The 23327-nt window shown below is 39.3% G+C and overlaps 2 protein-coding genes and 1 pseudogene across 2 annotated transcripts; 1 reads left to right on the plus strand and 2 right to left on the minus strand.

The window, feature by feature from the left end:
- Positions 1 to 1163: 1163 nt before the first annotated feature.
- On the minus strand, positions 1164 to 2763 carry LOC132858899 (phosphoacetylglucosamine mutase-like). Its single transcript, XM_060889444.1, has 5 exons — positions 2521 to 2763; positions 2214 to 2398; positions 2043 to 2110; positions 1636 to 1760; positions 1164 to 1367 (listed from the first exon to the last, which is right to left on the minus strand). Exons 1-5 carry the CDS (start codon positions 2725 to 2727, stop codon positions 1164 to 1166), a joined length of 789 nt encoding a protein of 262 aa, XP_060745427.1. The 5' UTR covers positions 2728 to 2763.
- Positions 2764 to 8856: 6093 nt separating this feature from the next.
- LOC132858738 (alpha-internexin-like) lies at positions 8857 to 18052 on the plus strand. Its single transcript, XM_060889200.1, has 11 exons — positions 8857 to 8904; positions 9498 to 9617; positions 11352 to 11471; positions 13199 to 13301; positions 15334 to 15371; positions 15529 to 15663; positions 15845 to 15955; positions 16044 to 16154; positions 16309 to 16433; positions 17006 to 17257; positions 17696 to 18052. Exons 1-11 carry the CDS (start codon positions 8857 to 8859, stop codon positions 17784 to 17786), a joined length of 1254 nt encoding a protein of 417 aa, XP_060745183.1. The 3' UTR covers positions 17787 to 18052.
- A 330-nt stretch (positions 18053 to 18382) lies between these two features.
- Positions 18383 to 23049, minus strand: LOC132858878 (phosphoacetylglucosamine mutase-like; annotated as a pseudogene).
- Positions 23050 to 23327: the final 278 nt, after the last annotated feature.

The following is a 23327-nucleotide window of genomic DNA, read 5'->3' on the forward strand; positions in this document are numbered from 1 at the left end:
ACACACACACTTTTCTTTGACTGGGGTAAAAAAGAACTCTTCCTCCCAAACACCGTGAAAATGGTATGTTTTCTGTCGCTTTTCTGCCATGTTTTTGGGGGCAAATCACAACTGACTCCTCATTGTTGCTGCACCGCTTCCTTGTGTCAGGAGTCGGACGTGACGTGCGCGCAATATTGACATTTGACTTCAGAAAAGGCCAGAGTTTGTTATATACATAAAACATTTTTGTTTTAAATTAAATAAAATGAAATTAAATATAGTCATTTTAAAATCTACATTAATGCAAGCATTTTTTATTCAAAAACTACAGCAAGAAATTTTTTTTAGACGGAACTATGTTTCCATTTTTAGAACATGCCTCGCGGGCAACTTAAGTGCTCCTTGCGGGCGACCAGGTGCCCGCGGGCACCGCGTTGGTGACCCCTGGTGTAGAGCTTCCATTGGCATACGCTGTTTGAACCACAGCAACCTGCAGATTCAGCCCTGCCTATACAAACAAACACACAATGATCACAAGTCAGGATAAAGATTTGACATGTTGATAGTTAACAGACCTGCCTAGTCACTGAAACAGAACTTAGGGAGTGTGTTATAGTGAGAGAGAGAGAGAGAGAGAGAGAGAGTGAGACAGTGAGAGACAGTGAGAGACAGAGAGAGACAGTGAGAGACAGAGAGAGTGAGAGAGAGAGAAAGAGAGAGAGAGAGAAACAGCGAGAGACAGAGAGAGAGACAGAGAGACAGACAGAGAGAGTGTATATATATATAAACATTCATGTATTGAGTGAAGCTATGAGGATGAATTGCTGTGCCCAAATTTCAGAAGTAGTTCCATATTTAGTTTTAGAATTTTTGAATTTTAAGAATTTATCATTTAATTTGTTCTTTAATTTGGTGAGATGATTTATGCAACCAGTAAGAGGAGTCTGCTACTTAACAGCGGGAGGTGTTTGCACAGGCATATTAACACCCATGTTAATAGCATTAGTATTCATTATGTACAATATTTGGATAGGTTTTGCATTTCCGGTCATGAAATATTCCTCCTCAAGCAGAAGGTTAAAAGGTAAAATTCTTCCAAAATTGTAATTCCAAATTGTAATTCCTGTGTCTGAGTGTTTTGGTCATTACGGGAGCCAGTAGTGAAACAATACTAAACACCGTCACATACCTTTTGGAGGTTTCTGCTGCACTTTCACATAATCAGCTCCACACAGATATTTAAGTCTGCCGCTGCTGCCGTCATTAAAGAGCTCCACCAGCAGCTCGGAAGTGAGAAACACCTCTATTTCTCGTATCTTTAACGCTCCGATCCCATTGGCCCCATCCACCAGCAGCCTCTTCTGATCATTCGTGCGTTTCGGGGCCTGGGAGACGAGAGCAGGCATGAGATGGTGTGTGTCAGTCTAGATAAACTTGGCTGAAGTTAGACTTTATCATGCCTTTTGTTTGCATTTACTCCAACAGCTACAGCTAGCTTACACGTCAGTATCACGGTCAGGTTCAGTAACAGCTTTATGCTTAAAGTGCATTATGCCAAACTAATAAATCTCTGAGTGTCAAATATCGAGGAAGTCTACAATAAATCCTTGCAAATACACTCCAATTGTCGCATATGAACGTTTGAAATCTTACATTCTTTGTGAGCTCAATGAAAGCCTTGGAGAGTTTCTCATAATATCCTTGTATTGTTGCGGTACCGTAGGTGTTGCGACATAGAACCATGTAATGCAGCTGCGGTGTAGTCACCAGGCCGTAGTCTTAAATACACACAAACGTGAAAAAGTGAAAATATAAATACATTTAAAAACCCATCAAATGAATGGAAGTTGAATAGGCAATTCTTTTGTTATCATTTTATTAAAATAAAATTATTATTTATTCTATTTTTAGGCCGCAGACAGTCGATAAAGCATGTTGCTACTCATTTGTAATCTTACTGTGTACCGTTGTGAATGTGACAATTAAATTCTAAATCAAAATTTTTAGAACCACACTAATTTGTTTAGAAAAAAGCAAAATGTACTTATTTGAAAGCACACCATGACTATGGCCTTGTAAACAGGAAACCCCATCCAACACGGCCCGGGACAGGTTCACGCTGCTTGGCCTGAGTGGCAGAACGTATATCCGTTCAGTTTGTAAACTATTAATCTGCTAAGAAAAAAGAATAATAAACACTGTACAGAGTGAATGTGTTACGTGTTAGATACCTAGTGTCACGGCCAGTGACGATGTTCGCTGCCTCGCTCATGTCGATGGATTCTTTCCCAATGATATCACCAAGTACACTGCACAAATCTTCCTGGTCTGCATTAGCCAGCTCAGTGGCATAGCGTTCCCAAGCTGGAGTCACCGTCTCCCCCATTGGGTCAATCAGCTTCACACCGTTGTCCTCCTGAGAAGCAGAACATGCAAGAAATACAGGGAGATGTGTCTACAGTCATCTGTATACATATAATACCAACACATTTATCTTTTCATAAAGAGAAACCTTGCTGTTTGTGTAACACTACCCACTTCTGGATTGTGAGAGGCAGTGACCATGACACCAATGGTGGACTTGGTTTTTTTGGACCTCAGCGTGGCCAACAAACCCATGCGGAACATCACGTGGTCCAAATGATTTGCAGTGGTGCGAAACCCTGCTGTACCGTACTGCAAGGTCAGTCCGTTTGGTTTGGGATGGAGAGCAGATTTCTGGGATACTTTCTGAAACTGTTCCATGGCTAAAGAAATCCAAATAAATAATAAACTTAGTCATAGTCTTTAGTCACTGCTGCTAAACAATACCTCCAATGTCCTCACAACCGCCGACACTATTTACACCAGCACAGAGACTCAAGATGCATGGAGTTAAAACTCAAGACACCAAATAATACACTATACGGCCAAAAGTATGTGAACCCCAGTGTACGGAACATCCTTTTACAATTCTCCACTAGATGTTTGAGCATGGCTGTGAGGATTAGTATCAGTCAGCTACAAGGCAGAGAGGAGCAAGGAGAGGTTTTAGGATAATGCTCTAGAGAGAAGCAATATTGCAATAAGGATGAAGGAGTAAAAAAAAAAGGTTGCTTAACCTGTAAGGCTGCATCCAGACTGTACACCTGTCATGATTACACAGTTCTAACCACAACTATACACATATCTTCCCTGGGTGAATAAAATGCTCTTTCCTGCTTATAAAAGCTAAATGTATATTTCTGATTGTTCAAAGAAGATGGTTGGCATACATACTGTAAGAAATTACAGATTGTATGGACCCAGATTCCACTCCAAGATACACATTGGAAAGAGCTAATTCCTAAAAAGGCTTAAGTATCATAATTTAATGCGTTTAGAACTCTAAATGAATAAACTTGATTAAACCGTTAGTATGGGAGCGGCAGCAGGACATCAGGGACCGCCACTAACAAAGGGTTTACGTGACCGTGATTAACATTTAAAGTGACCATTTGGGTGATAACAATTGTAACAATACCAAGCCAAGGTGTACATGACCATGATGAACATTTAAAGACATCCGGCTAGACAACAAGGTCATAAAAGACACTCAGTTCTCAGCTCAATACACATTTAAAAGGAAACCCTATTTAAACCACAAAGATGAAAAACTTTTGCATGGTTTGTCCTGTGTTCTTCATGTATTATGTCACTGCTACGCTGGAATAAACTTCTTCATTTGTTCTTCATTAAGATCTTCTCACCCTCATCATTTTATTTTCATACATTTTTTGTTTCTTACAACACCTTTTTATTATTGCTCTTGTTCTATCCTTTAAAATTATATTAATGTCTTATTTTAACATTCCCTATAAAGTTGTGTTCACAAAAGACTTGTCCAACCTGGTTATTACCTGCACAAGCATATTGTACTGAATATTAAAGGTCAAACTCTTACATAATCCTCCAGTTTAACCCCCCAAAACAGTTCTCAGTTCAGTGTACTGATGATTCGCTGTATCAGTTCAGTGATTCAAGCATGCGAAGTATCAACAGCTCATCGGTTCTTGGACGCGTCCGAAAAAAACAGTTCTCAGTTCAGTGTACTGATGATTCGCTGTATCGGTTCAGTGATTCAAGCATGCGAAGTATCAACAGCTCATCAGATTATCTGTTCACGAATATAAAGGACAGACCTGTTTGTCCTGTGTGCGGAGCTAACGTGTCTGTAACGAAAGAATATAACATAAGAAGACAATGTGAAACGAAACATTATGAGAAGTATAAGGACCTGGAAGAAGCTCCAGAAGGCGGAGGAGATGAAAAAAAGTCTGGTTTCCCGGCAGACTATGTTCATGAAAGCAAAATCAAAAAGTGAAGCTGCTGTAAAGGCTGTAAAGCTTTATTGTGGCAGCAGAGACTGCAAAATCTCCCCGACCCTTTAATGAGGGAGAGTTTGTCAAAAAGTGTATGGTCAAAATTTGCGACATCGTCGCAAATTTTTTTTTTTTTTTTTTTTTTTCCAGTTCTAATCCTCTGCTCAATAAAAGTTATTAGCTGGTAATATTTCAAGTCCATCGTCTTTATTGAAATCAACCCATGAACAGTTAAACCTCCACGCCTTACAATATCAAGCTCTGGTTGTTCAAAATCCTGTCTTCAAGCAAAACTAAAGTTTGTTTCCATATGAAAAAGGTTTCTGCAGAGTGTTGTCCTCTTTTGTTGCAGAACGGATTAACTGAAGTCTGTCCACTGAGATCGGTAGGTGTTTTGTCATGTTAATAGTCTCTAACTCAGCTTCAACCGATCCAGTGGGCGTGCTCTCGGCCAGAAATGCTCTACTTAGCGTGTCTGCTAGCCACATCTCTGGCCCTGGAACATACACAACATCCACATCATATTTTTGAAGTCTTAGCATCATTCTTTGGAGTCTTTTAGGTGCACTCAACAGCGGCTTACGCAGGATGTTCTCTAAGGGTTTGTGATCACTTTGTGCTGCTACTTTCCGCCCATATGTATAATGGTGAAACTTCTCCATCCCAAACAGTAGAGCTAATAACTCCTTCTCAATTTGTGCGTAGCCCCGTTCTGTGTGCGTTAATGCTCTGCTGGTGAATGCTACTGGTTTACCTCCCTGCATGAGTGCAGCACCAAGGCCTCCATCTGAGGCATCACATTGGATGGTAAGTTCTTCATCTGGGTTGTAATACTTTAACACTGGTGCATTTGCGATTGTTTCTTTTATTTTACAGAATGCCACTTCATGCTGCACGGCCCATCTCCATTCACAGTCTTTGCGGGTTAGCTGTCTCAGGGCCTCACACTGGTCTGAAAGATGTGCACAAAACTTTGAGAGGTAATTTACCATCCCTAGTAGTCTCTGAACTCCTTTTACATCTGTTGGTTTCGGCATGTGTGTTATTGCTCGAACTTTGTCTGGGTCTATTTTCAATCCATCTGATGTCAGGAGGTGTCCGATGTACGAGACTTCTTTTTGTTTCAGTTTGAGCTTGTCAGCATTTAGCTTGATACCTTTCTCTCTGCACCGTGCTAAAAATGCTTTCAGTTTTTCATCATGGTCTCTCTCAGCTAATTCTTGTGTCTCTCCTTGTCCTGTAATGAGAACATCATCTGCAATGATATATATTCCTGGCAGGCCCTCTAATGCAAATGTGAGCTTCCTCTGAAAGATTTCAGGGGCCGGACTTATGCCCATGGGCATACGCAGCCATCGATATCTTCCAAATGGGGAAGAGAATGTGGTGAGATAGCTGGACTCTTCCTCCAGCTTGACATGCCAGAATCCACTTTTAACATCACACACTGTAAACACTTTGGCTTTAGACAGTTCAGGGAGTATTTCATCTATAGTGGGTAGTGGGAAATGACTGCGCTTTAAAGCTCTGTTCAAGGGTCGTGGATCTATACATACTCTGAGTCTGCCGCTGGGCTTCTGTACGACCACCATATTACTAATCCAATTCGTACTCCTCTCTACTGGTGCAATGATTCCTCTCCTCTGAAGATCTTGAAGCTCTTCCTTCAAAGGTTTCATCATGGACACTGGAACCCTTCTTTTTGGGAGCTGTACAGGTTTTACAGTGTTGTCAATCTCAATTTTGTATTCTCCCTCTAGGCAGCCATCGCCCGTGAATACATCAGCATATTCAGTTTTTATCTGCTGTACTGACCACTGGCTGGATGCAGGGTTTTCTGTTCTGACTATGCTGTCTATTGCAAGAATGTTCTCGTAATGCACTTTGATGAGCTTCATCGCTTCACTTGCTCTCTTCCCTATTAGTGGGACAGTACAGTTGTTATCTACCACCTGGAATTCCAGCCTGTACAGTTTGTGGTTTCTCGGGTTTCTTACTTTCACTTTGCACTTTCCTAGTGGTCTCACTTTGCTTTGGTTGTACATTACTAGCACAGTCTTTGTATCCTCCAGTTTTATATCTGGGCTCAGCAGATTAATAGGAATTACATTACAACTTGCTCCACAGTCAATTTGAAATTTCACAAGATCCTTTCCCAGAAGCATTCCTGCGTACAGCTGTGTTTGCTTTTCCTTGTCTTTCTTGTTTTTGTTTACAGTCTCTGGGTTTGCTACACCAACAGTGAGAATGTCCTCATACTCATCACTGTCCTGTTCAGTCACTTTATTTACTGACTTGTGGTTTCCATGTCTCAGTTGGGCTCTACATTTAACTGCAAAGTGATTTGCCTTTCCACACTTATTACATTTCTTACCAAATGCTGGGCATTTCTGTTTGTTCATTTCATGCTCTTTACCACAGAATCTGCACCTGATCATAACGCCGGGTTGATATCGATCTTGACGTGCTCCTTGTCTGACGGCATGCACCTCTTCTACCGCTGCACCTGCTCTAATGGCTTTGCTGTTCTGCCGCGACAGCTCCGCTGCTCTGCATATACGTATGCACGTCTGTAGTGTTAAATCTTTCTCACGAAGAAGTCTCTCTCTCAGTCCTTCGTTGTTAATTCCGCACACTATTCTGTCACGTATGAGTGAATCTTTAATGCCTCCAAAATTGCATGTTTGAGCGAGCATTCGTAACTCCGTGACATAATTATCGATCGACTGTTCCGCTCCCTGTCCTTTCGAGAAGAATCGATAGCGTTCTACTGTCTCGTTTATACGGGGATTGCAATGTTCATCAAACTTTTCAATAATGTTTTTTACCGTTCGTGCATCCGCAGCCACATCACTCATCAGAGTTTCCAGCAGTTCCCGACCGCTCTCGCCGATGAGGTAGTAAAACAATTTGACCTTCGTCTTTTCCTCCGCGTCCGACATTGTCAGCTCCAGGTAGAGCCTAAACTGGTCCCTCCAGGATTTCCAGGTCTTGGATAGATTGTCGGCGTCCATGCATAGCGGCGATGGTGGCTTTAATCCATCCATCGTGCAGCTCTGTTCACGTGCAGCTCTCCGCTCTAATTCTAAACTTGTAAACTAACAATCTGAAAGTACCCACGCTGCCACCATATTTTATGTGTCTTTTTTCTATAAAATAAAGACAGACATCTCAGACTAACTTGACTCTTCTTTTAATAAACTTGTGCGCCCTAAACACATTCTTTACATGAAGTTACCCCAGGTGTGCACCCTCTCCTCTGGCCCCCTCTACAACAGAACATACAACAATTGTTCCTATTGTCACAGAAGTTAATCAGTTGCAGTTAATTTTTCAATAAATATTCAGTTTGGCCCGTGACTTTATCTCCGTTTTATATTTTGGCCCACTGTGAATTTGAGTTTGACACCCATGCTGTAACGGATCAGTATGTTAGATTGGATAAAAAAACAACAACAATGTGATCCAGTCATGTGGTGTAGATTAGTGCTGCTGTATCACTTAGTTACAGTAACTACACAGTGACGTCACTGAAGTTGTTGATTTTCAAAATCTCTGTAAGTTAAGTGGAAAAAAAACTAGTCTAGATTATTTAGAGATTTTCAAGGTAGTGAATTAATTCAAGGATGAATTAATTCTGTAAATATTTATATATTTGAAAGCACTATACCTTGTCTCTTGTTTTGATCCGTGTTCTTGGCATCCTCGTGTCATTCTCTGAAAATAAAAACTGTAAACTAGTTTGGAAACTGACAGGTTTTGTTTCTCTCCAGCAACATAAGCGAGTTATGGCTACTTCTACAGACTCCACTACAGGTGGGTAAACATGGGTTTCCTAATGATATTTGTTCTGATTTACTGGATTTTTCTGCATTATGTATAAGGGTTTCATTTTCTGGAGTTTTATTGAGTATTAAAGTGGAGGACATCTCTTTTTAACCGCTTTCCTCCTGCCAGGAAAATAGCCGTTGATGCTAGCATGATGTTAAAAGATCAGCAAACTAATATTTTTATTTGAATTTGAGCTTTCACAACTTCACTGCAAAGGTTTTTTAATTTATTTACACGACATACACATTATTTACAAGCTTTTACACGTCTTGACCTAGACAGATGCTCACATGTAGCTAAACAGGACTAGAGACGATGTCAGGGATGTTAAACGGGGACGTTGGCTTTGTTTAAAATAATCTTACAAGTGAATATATATATATATCATGTGCATGTGATAGCCTAGTGGTTAAGGTGTTGGGCTACCAATCAGAAGCTTGTGAGTTTGATCCCAGGTTGCCACCAAGCTGCCACTGTTGGGCCCCTGAGCAAGGCCCTTAAAGCTCAGTTGTACAAAAATGAGATAATGTAAGTCGCTCTGGTTAAGGGTACTAAGGGTCTGCTAAATGCTGTAAATGTAAAATCTCCTTTTATATAAAGGATATTCCTTCTTTATTCCTTAGTGTTTATTCAGTTGTTCATTCTGCTGTTTGTGTTAGTGCCATTGACAAATGAGCCAGACAACAGCGATTCAGGTGGCAGCATGGAAAACATGGATAGGTTGCTGACACAAGGCGTACAGCTCCAGGAGGTATTGTTTATATATTGTTTGGAGTCTTTTTCTAAAGCATCTTATTTCTCTGCACTCGCTAATTTTTAGTCTGTATCATTTCTACAGAGTCTCGAGTCATACACACTTCCTTAAAGTTCACATTAGATTAAATCCATGTCATCACTGTTTACTGTACTTCCTTTAGCATTAACAAGATGGCTGTTCTTTAGATGTAAACCCTGTAGGCTGTTGGATTTCCTTTTATTCTTGTACAAAAAAAAAAAACAGATTCTGTTTCCCTTTTTTTAGGGACATGAACAAGAAAATGGAGACACAGAGAGCCCTAGGAGACCACCGTACACCTACGTAGAAATGATCCAGTTTGCAATCAATAGTAATATAAATATGGTTACAGTAAGGGAAATCTATAAATGGATAGAAGACCAATTTCCTTACTTCAGGGATGTAGCTAAACCTAACTGGAAGGTAACACTTTTTTTATATATATTTATTTGACTTTAATTCTATGTGAGCAGAATTTATTATTTTTATCATCTAAGGGAAATGAATTACTGTGTTATTACTGTATGTTTTATCTGTTTTTTTTTCTTTCTTTTTTCTCTTCCTATTAGAACTCCATTCGCCATGCCCTTTCCTCGCACGACATGTTTGTCAGGAGGGTCCGACAAGACGGCAAGCTCTCCTACTGGACCATTAAACCTGAAGCAAACCGCGGTCTGACATTAGACCAGGTGAACAGGAATCTTTCTCTGTATTTAAAACTACTTTTAATTTGAATTTGACACCCATGCTGTAACAGATCAGTATGTTAGATTGGATAAAAAAAACAACAGCAATGTGATCCAGCCATGTGGTGTAGATTAGTGCTGCTGTATCACTTAGTTAGAGATTTTCAAGGTAGTGAATTAATTCAAGGATGAATTAATTCTGTAAATATTTATATACTTGAAAGCACTATACCTTGTCTCTTGTTTTGATCCGTGTTCTTGGCATCCTCGTGTCATTCTCTGAAAATAAAAACTGTAAACTAGTTTGGAAACTGACAGGTTTTGTTTCTCTCCAGCAACATAAGCGAGTTATGGCTACTTCTACAGACTCCACTACAGGTGGGTAAACATGGGTTTCCTAATGATATTTGTTCTGATTTACTGGATTTTTCTGCATTATGTATAAGGGTTTCATTTTCTGGAGTTTTATTGAGTATTAAAGTGGAGGACATCTCTTTTTAACCGCTTTCCTCCTGCCAGGAAAATAGCCGTTGATGCTAGCATGATGTTAAAAGATCAGCAAACTAATATTTTTATTTGAATTTGAGCTTTCACAACTTCACTGCAAAGGTTTTTTAATTTATTTACACGACATACACATTATTTACAAGCTTTTACACGTCTTGACCTAGACAGATGCTCACATGTAGCTAAACAGGACTAGAGACGATGTCAGGGATGTTAAACGGGGACGTTGGCTTTGTTTAAAATAATCTTACAAGTGAATATATATATATATCATGTGCATGTGATAGCCTAGTGGTTAAGGTGTTGGGCTACCAATCAGAAGCTTGTGAGTTTGATCCCAGGTTGCCACCAAGCTGCCACTGTTGGGCCCCTGAGCAAGGCCCTTAAAGCTCAGTTGTACAAAAATGAGATAATGTAAGTCGCTCTGGTTAAGGGTACTAAGGGTCTGCTAAATGCTGTAAATGTAAAATCTCCTTTTATATAAAGGATATTCCTTCTTTATTCCTTAGTGTTTATTCAGTTGTTCATTCTGCTGTTTGTGTTAGTGCCATTGACAAATGAGCCAGACAACAGCGATTCAGGTGGCAGCATGGAAAACATGGATTGGTTGCTGACACAAGGCGTACAGCTCCAGGAGGTATTGTTTATATATTGTTTGGAGTCTTTTTCTAAAGCATCTTATTTCTCTGCACTCGCTAATTTTTAGTCTGTATCATTTCTACAGAGTCTCGAGTCATACACACTTCCTTAAAGTTCACATTAGATTAAATCCATGTCATCACTGTTTACTGTACTTCCTTTAGCATTAACAAGATGGCTGTTCTTTAGATGTAAACCCTGTAGGCTGTTGGATTTCCTTTTATTCTTGTACAAAAAAAAAAAACAGATTCTGTTTCCCTTTTTTTAGGGACATGAACAAGAAAATGGAGACACAGAGGGCCCTAGGAGACCACCGTACACCTACGTAGAAATGATCCAGTTTGCAATCAATAGTAATATAAATATGGTTACAGTAAGGGAAATCTATAAATGGATAGAAGACCAATTTCCTTACTTCAGGGATGTAGCTAAACCTAACTGGAAGGTAACACTTTTTTTATATATATTTATTTGACTTTAATTCTATGTGAGCAGAATTTATTATTTTTATCATCTAAGGGAAATGAATTACTGTGTTATTACTGTATGTTTTATCTGTTTTTTTTTCTTTCTTTTTTCTCTTCCTATTAGAACTCCATTCGCCATGCCCTTTCCTCGCACGACATGTTTGTCAGGAGGGTCCGACAAGACGGCAAGCTCTCCTACTGGACCATTAAACCTGAAGCAAACCGCGGTCTGACATTAGACCAGGTGAACAGGAATCTTTCTCTGTATTTAAAACTACTTTTAATTTGAATTTGACACCCATGCTGTAACAGATCAGTATGTTAGATTGGATAAAAAAAACAACAGCAATGTGATCCAGCCATGTGGTGTAGATTAGTGCTGCTGTATCACTTAGTTAGAGATTTTCAAGGTAGTGAATTAATTCAAGGATGAATTAATTCTGTAAATATTTATATACTTGAAAGCACTATACCTTGTCTCTTGTTTTGATCCGTGTTCTTGGCATCCTCGTGTCATTCTCTGAAAATAAAAACTGTAAACTAGTTTGGAAACTGACAGGTTTTGTTTCTCTCCAGCAACATAAGCGAGTTATGGCTACTTCTACAGACTCCACTACAGGTGGGTAAACATGGGTTTCCTAATGATATTTGTTCTGATTTACTGGATTTTTCTGCATTATGTATAAGGGTTTCATTTTCTGGAGTTTTATTGAGTATTAAAGTGGAGGACATCTCTTTTTAACCGCTTTCCTCCTGCCAGGAAAATAGCCGTTGATGCTAGCATGATGTTAAAAGATCAGCAAACTAATATTTTTATTTGAATTTGAGCTTTCACAACTTCACTGCAAAGGTTTTTTAATTTATTTACACGACATACACATTATTTACAAGCTTTTACACGTCTTGACCTAGACAGATGCTCACATGTAGCTAAACAGGACTAGAGACGATGTCAGGGATGTTAAACGGGGACGTTGGCTTTGTTTAAAATAATCTTACAAGTGAATATATATATATATCATGTGCATGTGATAGCCTAGTGGTTAAGGTGTTGGGCTACCAATCAGAAGCTTGTGAGTTTGATCCCAGGTTGCCACCAAGCTGCCACTGTTGGGCCCCTGAGCAAGGCCCTTAAGGCTCAGTTGTACAAAAATTAGATAATGTAAGTCGCTCTGGTTAAGGGTGTCTGCTAAATGCTGTAAATGTAAAATCTCCTTTTATATAAAGGATATTCCTTCTTTATTCCTTAGTGTTTATTCAGTTGTTCATTCTGCTGTTTGTGTTAGTGCCATTGACAAATGAGCCAGACAACAGCGATTCAGGTGGCAGCATGGAAAACATGGATTGGTTGCTGACACAAGGTGTACAGCTCCAGGAGGTATTGTTTATATATTGTTTGGAGTCTTTTTCTAAAGCATCTTATTTCTCTGCACTCGCTAATTTTTAGTCTGTATCATTTCTACAGAGTCTCGAGTCATACACACTTCCTTAAAGTTCACATTAGATTAAATCCATGTCATCACTGTTTACTGTACTTCCTTTAGCATTAACAAGATGGCTGTTCTTTAGATGTAAACCCTGTAGGCTGTTGGATTTCCTTTTATTCTTGTACAAAAAAAAAAACCAGATTCTGTTTCCCTTTTTTTAGGGACATGAACAAGAAAATGGAGACACAGAGAGCCCTAGGAGACCACCGTACACCTACGTAGAAATGATCCAGTTTGCAATCAATAGTAATATAAATATGGTTACAGTAAGGGAAATCTATAAATGGATAGAAGACCAATTTCCTTACTTCAGGGATGTAGCTAAACCTAACTGGAAGGTAACACTTTTTTTATATATATTTATTTGACTTTAATTCTATGTGAGCAGAATTTATTATTTTTATCATCTAAGGGAAATGAATTACTGTGTTATTACTGTATGTTTTATCTGTTTTCTTTTCTTTCTTTTTTCTCTTCCTATTAGAACTCCATTCGCCATGCCCTTTCCTCGCACGACATGTTTGTCAGGAGGGTCCGACAAGACGGCAAGCTCTCCTACTGGACCATTAAACCTGAAGCAAACCGCGGTCTGACATTAGACCAGGTGAACAGGAATCTTTCTCTGTATTTAAAACTACTTTTAAGGCTTATCCTTTAAGTTTCTTTACAAACATGGCCATGACCTCTTCTCTTCCCCGACCCTGCTGCAGCAAACAGAAAGAGATGAGTAGCTCACGTCGGAAGCGTCCTTACAATGAGGAGCCTGTTCTGCTCTTTTTCTGCACGCCTTTCTGCACCTGCCGCTGTTCAGTTACCCCCGTGAGCTGCTCGCTTCCTGTTCTGTTCCACATATCAATGTATCTTTTTTTTCTCTTATTATTTATTTAGAATAAATAATAAAGTTATGTTTTAACACATCTCCCAGTCCTGGTCTCTTGCATGCGTTGGCTTTGTCGTCATCACAATCTATGTGTATTGTTTAAAATAATCTTATAAGTGAATATATATATATATATATATATATATATATATATATATATATATATATATATATATATATATATATATATATATATATTCTCTCCTTAATTTGTGCTTTCGGTTGATTAATGAATGAATTAGTTCATTAATTTATTTATATTGCTAATATAAATGCAAATATACTTTTCTACATATCACTATAAAAGAAGAGAATACACTTGTGCTGAGGAAGGCTCACTGCCGCTGACTACTCGGCATCAGAAGAGCTTGAGACTAATCTAATGGAGTCTAACACAGGGAGAGAGGGGATGAGGAGATGAAGACTTGTTTGAGCCCCGATTCATTATATGGACTAATACATTTAAATGTATTACTATTATTCTGTAGTGTAGAAGGGACTCTGTAGGGCTTATAAAAGGGGACGGTGTTACGGTGTTAGTTGGCAATCAGTTACAGTGTTAGTTGGCAATCAGATGTTGCTACAGTATGTCATTAAACAGGGACAAGTTCAGTGTTTGTTTAGACATAGTGCAGTACGATAGCAAGTTCCAGTGAGGATGGCTGCTGATAAAGCCTTTGTTGTAAAGTGTTACCTTTATTATTCAAGCAAAGTTCCTTTGTTGTGTGACGCTTTTCGCGCTTCAATCGACACTAATAGCCAAAACGAGAGAACAACATTACATTGAAAAGGCTGCAGTATTCCTTTAAACCTTTGACCTACGTACATGATTTTACTAAAAGATAAACTAGAACGTGTGTGTGGTTATTGATTTACTTTTCTCATTCTTTACTAATTTATTTTCTTATAGTATAAAGTTTTAGCAAAAACATAATGAAATTAGAACAAGATCAACAAAATGCTTATTTTACATTTTTAGATGTAGGGTTTTTATTATGCTTTTTAGTTTTACATTTTTTTTAGTTGCATTTCCTAGTGGTCCAGTGGCAGGAGCTTATTCTCTCACTGCTTTGGCCCTGGTTTGATTCCCAGGCAATGAACCAAACCCAGCCATTGAGGGGTTGAACAATCTCAGTCTCAGCCCAGAGTTCAGATAAAATAGGGGGTTTGTGTCAGGAAGCACATCCGGTGATAAACCTATGCAGAATCCGAATATGCGGACTGGATGGTTCGCCGTGGTGTCTCCAAACATGAAGCAGCCGAAAAAACAACAACGTAAAAAATCAGCATTATTTATTTATTTGTTTGTTTCACAGTATACAAGTCACTATCATTTTATCATTAAAGAAATTGCATTATTTATCAGTAGAAAGTCCAGAGATTTGACAGAAAGTGTTCTTTTTGAGTAGCACTATACTACAATCCAGATTAAATGACTCCAATAAATGTCAGTTAAATTGACACGACTGATCTCTGGTTAGCGTTTCACAGTATTTATTTATTTACTTGTAATTACAGCACAAATCAACAAAGCTGATACTGCTACATTACATAAAGACTCCACAGACACTCCACAGCTGAAGGTCAGGATGTTATTTCTACTACTTATTACGCTAAACATTTGTTTGAGAATCGGGTGGTTCATGGCGATCCGTTGTGAGTTTGTTGGACGGTTTTGTTGACGAATCGAGGAGATCCTTATGCGGACTACTTAGCCGAAGCGTTTCGTGTTCTTTCAGTAAGTCTGAACTTCTTCCTTCAGAGGATTCACAAACAGGTAGCTGTTTCAAGTACACACTGAATTTCTGCTGTTACATATACCACATAATCCCTGTGTAGGAGAAGTGGCACAGAAAATGGATGGATAGCTGAATGATTTTCTGTATTTCTATTATTTTAAACATATTTTAAAACATAACAACATACTTGTTCAGGAAATCGAGGAACTGATGGCTCAGATTTATGAAACTGTATCTAAAGTCGAAGTGGCCTTCGCTCTTCCTGACCTTGCATCTGCCCTCAAAGAGATCCAGTCCCAGTACGACAGCACCGCCGCCCGGAACCTACAGGTAGAAAACATTTACCCCAAACACAGATTGAATGTGTTATGCTTTGAGCGGTGATCTCTGCAGGATATATTTTGCTTAAATATTTTTTTCCTCTTCCATTCCTTAGTGGCACTTTGATTTACCTCAGAATAAGTGACCTCTGCTTCTTCTGTGTCTGTTACTTTTATCTGATCATCATCAGGAAATGGATGCCTGGTACAAGACCAAATTCCAGGACTTGAACACGGCATCAGCAAGACATGTGGAATCCGTACGGGGAATTAGAGAAGAAGTTGTGGGCTACAAGAAGGATGTTAGTACATTTCTCTACTCTATACTTTACTCTCAGCTCATCTCATCTCATTCTCCATCTCCATCTCCATCTGTGTTTGTGTCCATAGATTCAGAACAAACAGCAGGAGCTGGATTCACTTAACAACAGGTATGAGACTTTGCTGGCTCAGATCCGTGACAACCAAGAGAAATACAAGAAGGAGGAAGAAGATTTACAGGTGAGAATAAAGCGGATGTATTTGAAACATTATAATAAGATAGAGAGCTGTAAAACAGAACCGTCTGAAAGAGTCTATTTGTTTTATTCGGAAAAAGCAGAACGCTTTAAGGCTGATTATTGCTAATCCGTGCTCACGGTGGTGTGCTTTTTAGGCCCGTATCGAGGCTCTGAAGCTGGAAATGAAGACAGTGAAAGAGAAGATCACTCTGCTGCTGAAAGAATATCAGGATCTCCTCAATGTGAAGATGGCTCTTGAGATCGAGATCACCACCTACAGGTAGAGTAAATCCGTGGCCACGTGTTCACCTAATATTTCCCAGTTTCTTGCATGAAGGAATGATGTCACAATGAAATGATAAAGTATAAATGATTAAGAAAAGCTGAAATGCAATGAGGAATTTGTATGAGGTGGGGGTGTGCGTTACTAGGCAACAATGCTCTCTTCCGTTACATGACGTGTCAGTGTGTCCCAGTATCCTGTATTTTCTTTTGCTACACAATCACACAGAGTACTTACTTTAACTGCAGAATTTTCAGTACAGTAAGTTGAAAAATCAGGATGGATCATTAGACCTTTTTTTAACTCATTGATCCGACTCCATTCACAAAGCTCCGTCCTCATTGCTCCTACTGTTACCATAATGATTCCACAAGTGTCTCTAAAATGACTAATGGAAGACTTAAACAAACACAAAATAGCATTCTGATCCAGTTAATTATTATTTATCATGCTTATACTTTGTATGAAAGTATGACAGAGAAATATTGACAATTCTACCTTAAAACAATATTGAGGACAAGGAGAATTGTGTCCACAGTAAATCAGTGCGGTTTGTTTTGCTTCTTCAGGAAGCTGATCGAAGGCGAGGACTCCCGTTTGTCAACAATGGTGCAAGGCATGTCTCTGATGAGTGCCAGCATCTCGGCGAGTCTCAGCACCTCAGGGGTGAGGGTGAGCGGAGCCTTGGCTGAACCGGCTGGTGGAGCAACTGCAGTGGCCTTCAAGCCATCGCAGTCTTCTAACGGCAACCAGGAAACTAAGGAGGAATTCTCTCACGAGCAGGCCGTAGAACTGACAGAGAGGAAGACCGTCCTCTTTAGGTAAAAGTATCCTGGTGATCACACGTACAGCGTGAATGCATTCATATAGCCATGATATAGAGATGGGGTCATAAGTTTACGTTACGTAACATGTTACGGATTTATTTAAATGTAGTTTTCTCCTGAATAACCTATTTCACATCACATATATTTACATAAAGTTCTAAGGACAAACTGAATCTACACAAATGAATAAGTTCAAGTAAAGGCAACACGATACATTAAGACCCAGGGGCGTGCAAACTTTTGAGCAAGATTATTATTATTTTGTCTTCAGAGTAACATCTACAAATTTTATGGCGCTTTCTAAGGGGAACTGAAGTACTAAACTAAGTGAAAATAGATATAATTCCGATTCCGATCATCCTGTTGATTTAATACGTGACACGCATTATGATTCTGTGTAGCATTTCTTGACGCTATCAAACTTTTGTTTAGAACGGTTAAGACAGACGAGGACCTCATCCAGAAAGACACACAAGAGCGCACCATCACCATCTCCGGAGCAGCAGACGAGACAGAAGAGTAACCTGATCTCACACTAGATATCTCTCTACTATATGTGTTCATTTCTTCCCTCCACTAGCCATTCTTTACTACATCATCATCAGATCTTTACATTTCCGTATCACCTTAGATGATTTTACACTCATACACATTATTCCTTTTCTAATTGTTAGTGATTGTTAGTAAAGAGGAGAATGAGCTGTGTATCAGAGATGTGACACTGATATCGCAAATAAAACTCACCTTATGGTGCCGGTGTGTGAAGACTAAACCGCTAATGCACTGTATTCTAGCTTTTAACCACATGCCTGAAATAAACATGACTGCAAAGCATCTGTTACTGAATCTCAGAAAGTTATTGCCCCTGATGACAAAAAGCAATCTGACAATATTATGATATCATTATCTTTTATTGCTGATTTCAAAGATTTCTTCTTTTTTCTTTAATATCATAGTACAAAAAAATATTTTTTTCACAGTTCATAAAAACATGAAGGCAAAGTGCAAGCATTGAAGTGCAGCATCGGCATCAAATCAGAAGATCATCTGAATCATCTATTAATGTAGTGTTTATGTCACTCAGCATCACTTTAAATGCTCTGTCAATTACAGCTTAGCCCGGGCTGTGAGGTGAGCTATTAAAAAGGGGGCGGGGCAACTTCATCTTCAACTTCCGCCCTGACTTCCTAGAGAACAGAACAAAGGTACTTCACAGGAACTTTAAAAGTGAACAAACCCATTCATATTTTGCATCAAAAGTTGCTCTATATACAGTGCTGTGCATAAGTATTCACCCCCTTGAACCTTTCTTCATTTAGAAGTTGCTTGCTTCTTTGGAACGTACCTAAAGAAACAACATTATGTTACTGGAATGAAGCAGAAAGTGCTGAAAAGTGGCTCACAGACCTTGACTTTGAGCTGGCGATTGGGCAGGTCTGACTATATGGCGTCCCAATCCTGAACAGTTATCCCTCTGATAGCCAACACTGCTTCAATCAGCAGCATATCTGAAATGGCATCACCTTCCATGGCCGTTGGCTTCAAAATAAACTCAGACGTCGAATTCCTGAGCGGCGTGTTGGAGATGCTTCACTCCTGTCTTCGTGCAGCACACTGAAACCTGAGAGCGAAGGTTAAAAGGCAAAAGACTTGTAGTAGCAACAAGATATTACACTGTAATAATACTAATACTAATTCTTGCTTCAGAATTTCACAATTGTATAAATCAATGCACAAATCAAGCAGACTCCACAATATTAGGTGAACACTTCAAGATTTACGTCAGATTTTCAGCGGCTTTGGTCCGAAACATGTTGTGTGACGTTATCACAAACAATCAGAAGTACAGCTCTCACAGAATGTCATTACAGATGTGACTTCACTGCTAGCAGTTTAAAAGAAGAATCCTGTGCTTGGGATTTGACCAGTTCACGTAGTTTTACACACAAACAAAGCAAAAAACCCATGAAATCCTGAAGGAACAGATTACAACATTACAGTTTAGAAATATCATGTCAAATAATGTGATAAAACACCTTCATGACGTTTTCAAGGTACTGTGTAGAGCAGGGGTCACCAACCTTTTTAAGACTGAGGGCTACTTCAAGGGAACTGAGTAGTACGAAGGGCTACCTGTTTGATACAAACTTCCTCAATAGCAAAATTGCACAGATCACTTTTTAATAATAATAATAATAATAATAATAATAATATGGTGAAGAGACTGCTCACATGTCAATGTTAATTATTCCCCACAATTATTAACAATGATTTATACAACAATGACGGTAGGAATATTTAAACATGCAAACATTTATTTATGTTTATCTGTTCCAACATTTGAAAGTCAGGAAGTAATGTCAAGGAAATCATTATTCAAGTCACAAGTTATCTAGTCTTTTTTGAACAATTTTTCACATTTCTGTGCACCATTTTTAGTTTAATGTTATGGTGTTTTCAATGAACACCTTGATCTCTTCTTTGTCTGTAAATGTCTGTTAGTGGGAAGCCTGGCACTGCATTCTGCACACCAGTGTACTGTAATCTGGTGAATAATTTGACACTGCAAGTCTGAGTGAGTCTATGTGTAAATGTGCATCAGTAAGGCGTGTTCTGTGTTTGTTCTTGATAAAATGTTAGAAAAGTTAGAAAAGGCTGATTCACAGAGATAGGTTGAACCAAAAAGGCAGGCAACTTTCATAGCTGCAGTGCATACACCACTGTACTTTTCTGTGTCCACAAGGCACCAAAAGTTTGATGCAGACTGATGGGCTTTGAGGTGAAGTTCATTTTGCAACGTTAGGATCTTTACCTGTCCAGCATCCAAGTTGAACAGAGCACTTAGTTGCTCAGCAGTGCATGTCATGTCCACTTGCATGAAAGGATTTTAACGTCTTTTTCTGTCCTTAATGCGCTGCCGGGTGGGTAGTTAGCATTGAAACTTTCGTGAAACGTACTGAAGTGTCTCGCCACATTGTGCCGCTTTGCCGGCGCAACAGTCGTCCCGCAAATGAGACACACACACTTTTCTTTGACTGGGGTAAAAAAGAACTCTTCCTCCCAAACACCGTGAAAATGGTATGTTTTCTGTCGCTTTTCTGCCATGTTTTTGGGGGCAAATCACAACTGACTCCTCATTGTTGCTGCACCGCTTCCTTGTGTCAGGAGTCGGACGTGACGTGCGCGCAATATTGACATTTGACTTCAGAAAAGGCCAGAGTTTGTTATATACATAAAACATTTTTGTTTTAAATTAAATAAAATGAAATTAAATATAGTCATTTTAAAATCTACATTAATGCAAGCATTTTTTATTCAAAAACTACAGCAAGAAATTTTTTTTAGACGGAACTATGTTTCCATTTTTAGAACATGCCTCGCGGGCAACTTAAGTGCTCCTTGCGGGCGACCAGGTGCCCGCGGGCACCGCGTTGGTGACCCCTGGTGTAGAGCTTCCATTGGCATACGCTGTTTGAACCACAGCAACCTGCAGATTCAGCCCTGCCTATACAAACAAACACACAATGATCACAAGTCAGGATAAAGATTTGACATGTTGATAGTTAACAGACCTGCCTAGTCACTGAAACAGAACTTAGGGAGTGTGTTATAGTGAGAGAGAGAGAGAGAGAGAGAGAGAGTGAGACAGTGAGAGACAGTGAGAGACAGAGAGAGACAGTGAGAGACAGAGAGAGTGAGAGAGAGAGAAAGAGAGAGAGAGAGAAACAGCGAGAGACAGAGAGAGAGACAGAGAGACAGACAGAGAGAGTGTATATATATATAAACATTCATGTATTGAGTGAAGCTATGAGGATGAATTGCTGTGCCCAAATTTCAGAAGTAGTTCCATATTTAGTTTTAGAATTTTTGAATTTTAAGAATTTATCATTTAATTTGTTCTTTAATTTGGTGAGATGATTTATGCAACCAGTAAGAGGAGTCTGCTACTTAACAGCGGGAGGTGTTTGCACAGGCATATTAACACCCATGTTAATAGCATTAGTATTCATTATGTACAATATTTGGATAGGTTTTGCATTTCCGGTCATGAAATATTCCTCCTCAAGCAGAAGGTTAAAAGGTAAAATTCTTCCAAAATTGTAATTCCAAATTGTAATTCCTGTGTCTGAGTGTTTTGGTCATTACGGGAGCCAGTAGTGAAACAATACTAAACACCGTCACATACCTTTTGGAGGTTTCTGCTGCACTTTCACATAATCAGCTCCACACAGATATTTAAGTCTGCCGCTGCTGCCGTCATTAAAGAGCTCCACCAGCAGCTCGGAAGTGAGAAACACCTCTATTTCTCGTATCTTTAACGCTCCGATCCCATTGGCCCCATCCACCAGCAGCCTCTTCTGATCATTCGTGCGTTTCGGGGCCTGGGAGACGAGAGCAGGCATGAGATGGTGTGTGTCAGTCTAGATAAACTTGGCTGAAGTTAGACTTTATCATGCCTTTTGTTTGCATTTACTCCAACAGCTACAGCTAGCTTACACGTCAGTATCACGGTCAGGTTCAGTAACAGCTTTATGCTTAAAGTGCATTATGCCAAACTAATAAATCTCTGAGTGTCAAATATCGAGGAAGTCTACAATAAATCCTTGCAAATACACTCCAATTGTCGCATATGAACGTTTGAAATCTTACATTCTTTGTGAGCTCAATGAAAGCCTTGGAGAGTTTCTCATAATATCCTTGTATTGTTGCGGTACCGTAGGTGTTGCGACATAGAACCATGTAATGCAGCTGCGGTGTAGTCACCAGGCCGTAGTCTTAAATACACACAAACGTGAAAAAGTGAAAATATAAATACATTTAAAAACCCATCAAATGAATGGAAGTTGAATAGGCAATTCTTTTGTTATCATTTTATTAAAATAAAATTATTATTTATTCTATTTTTAGGCCGCAGACAGTCGATAAAGCATGTTGCTACTCATTTGTAATCATACTGTGTACCGTTGTGAATGTGACAATTAAATTCTAAATCAAAATTTTTAGAACCACACTAATTTGTTTAGAAAAAAGCAAAATGTACTTATTTGAAAGCACACCATGACTATGGCCTTGTAAACAGGAAACCCCATCCAACACGGCCCGGGACAGGTTCACGCTGCTTGGCCTGAGTGGCAGAACGTATATCCGTTCAGTTTGTAAACTATTAATCTGCTAAGAAAAAAGAATAATAAACACTGTACAGAGTGAATGTGTTACGTGTTAGATACCTAGTGTCACGGCCAGTGACGATGTTCGCTGCCTCGCTCATGTCGATGGATTCTTTCCCAATGATATCACCAAGTACACTGCACAAATCTTCCTGGTCTGCATTAGCCAGCTCAGTGGCATAGCGTTCCCAAGCTGGAGTCACCGTCTCCCCCATTGGGTCAATCAGCTTCACACCGTTGTCCTCCTGAGAAGCAGAACATGCAAGAAATACAGGGAGATGTGTCTACAGTCATCTGTATACATATAATACCAACACATTTATCTTTTCATAAAGAGAAACCTTGCTGTTTGTGTAACACTACCCACTTCTGGATTGTGAGAGGCAGTGACCATGACACCAATGGTGGACTTGGTTTTTTTGGACCTCAGCGTGGCCAACAAACCCATGCGGAACATCACGTGGTCCAAATGATTTGCAGTGGTGCGAAACCCTGCTGTACCGTACTGCAAGGTCAGTCCGTTTGGTTTGGGATGGAGAGCAGATTTCTGGGATACTTTCTGAAACTGTTCCATGGCTAAAGAAATCCAAATAAATAATAAACTTAGTCATAGTCTTTAGTCACTGCTGCTAAACAATACCTCCAATGTCCTCACAACCGCCGACACTATTTACACCAGCACAGAGACTCAAGATGCATGGAGTTAAAACTCAAGACACCAAATAATACACTATACGGCCAAAAGTATGTGAACCCCAGTGTACGGAACATCCTTTTACAATTCTCCACTAGATGTTTGAGCATGGCTGTGAGGATTAGTATCAGTCAGCTACAAGGCAGAGAGGAGCAAGGAGAGGTTTTAGGATAATGCTCTAGAGAGAAGCAATATTGCAATA

The sequence above is a fragment of the Tachysurus vachellii genome, chromosome 16 (assembly GCF_030014155.1).
Source record: "Tachysurus vachellii isolate PV-2020 chromosome 16, HZAU_Pvac_v1, whole genome shotgun sequence".
In the NCBI taxonomy this organism is placed as follows: Eukaryota; Metazoa; Chordata; class Actinopteri; order Siluriformes; family Bagridae; genus Tachysurus; species Tachysurus vachellii.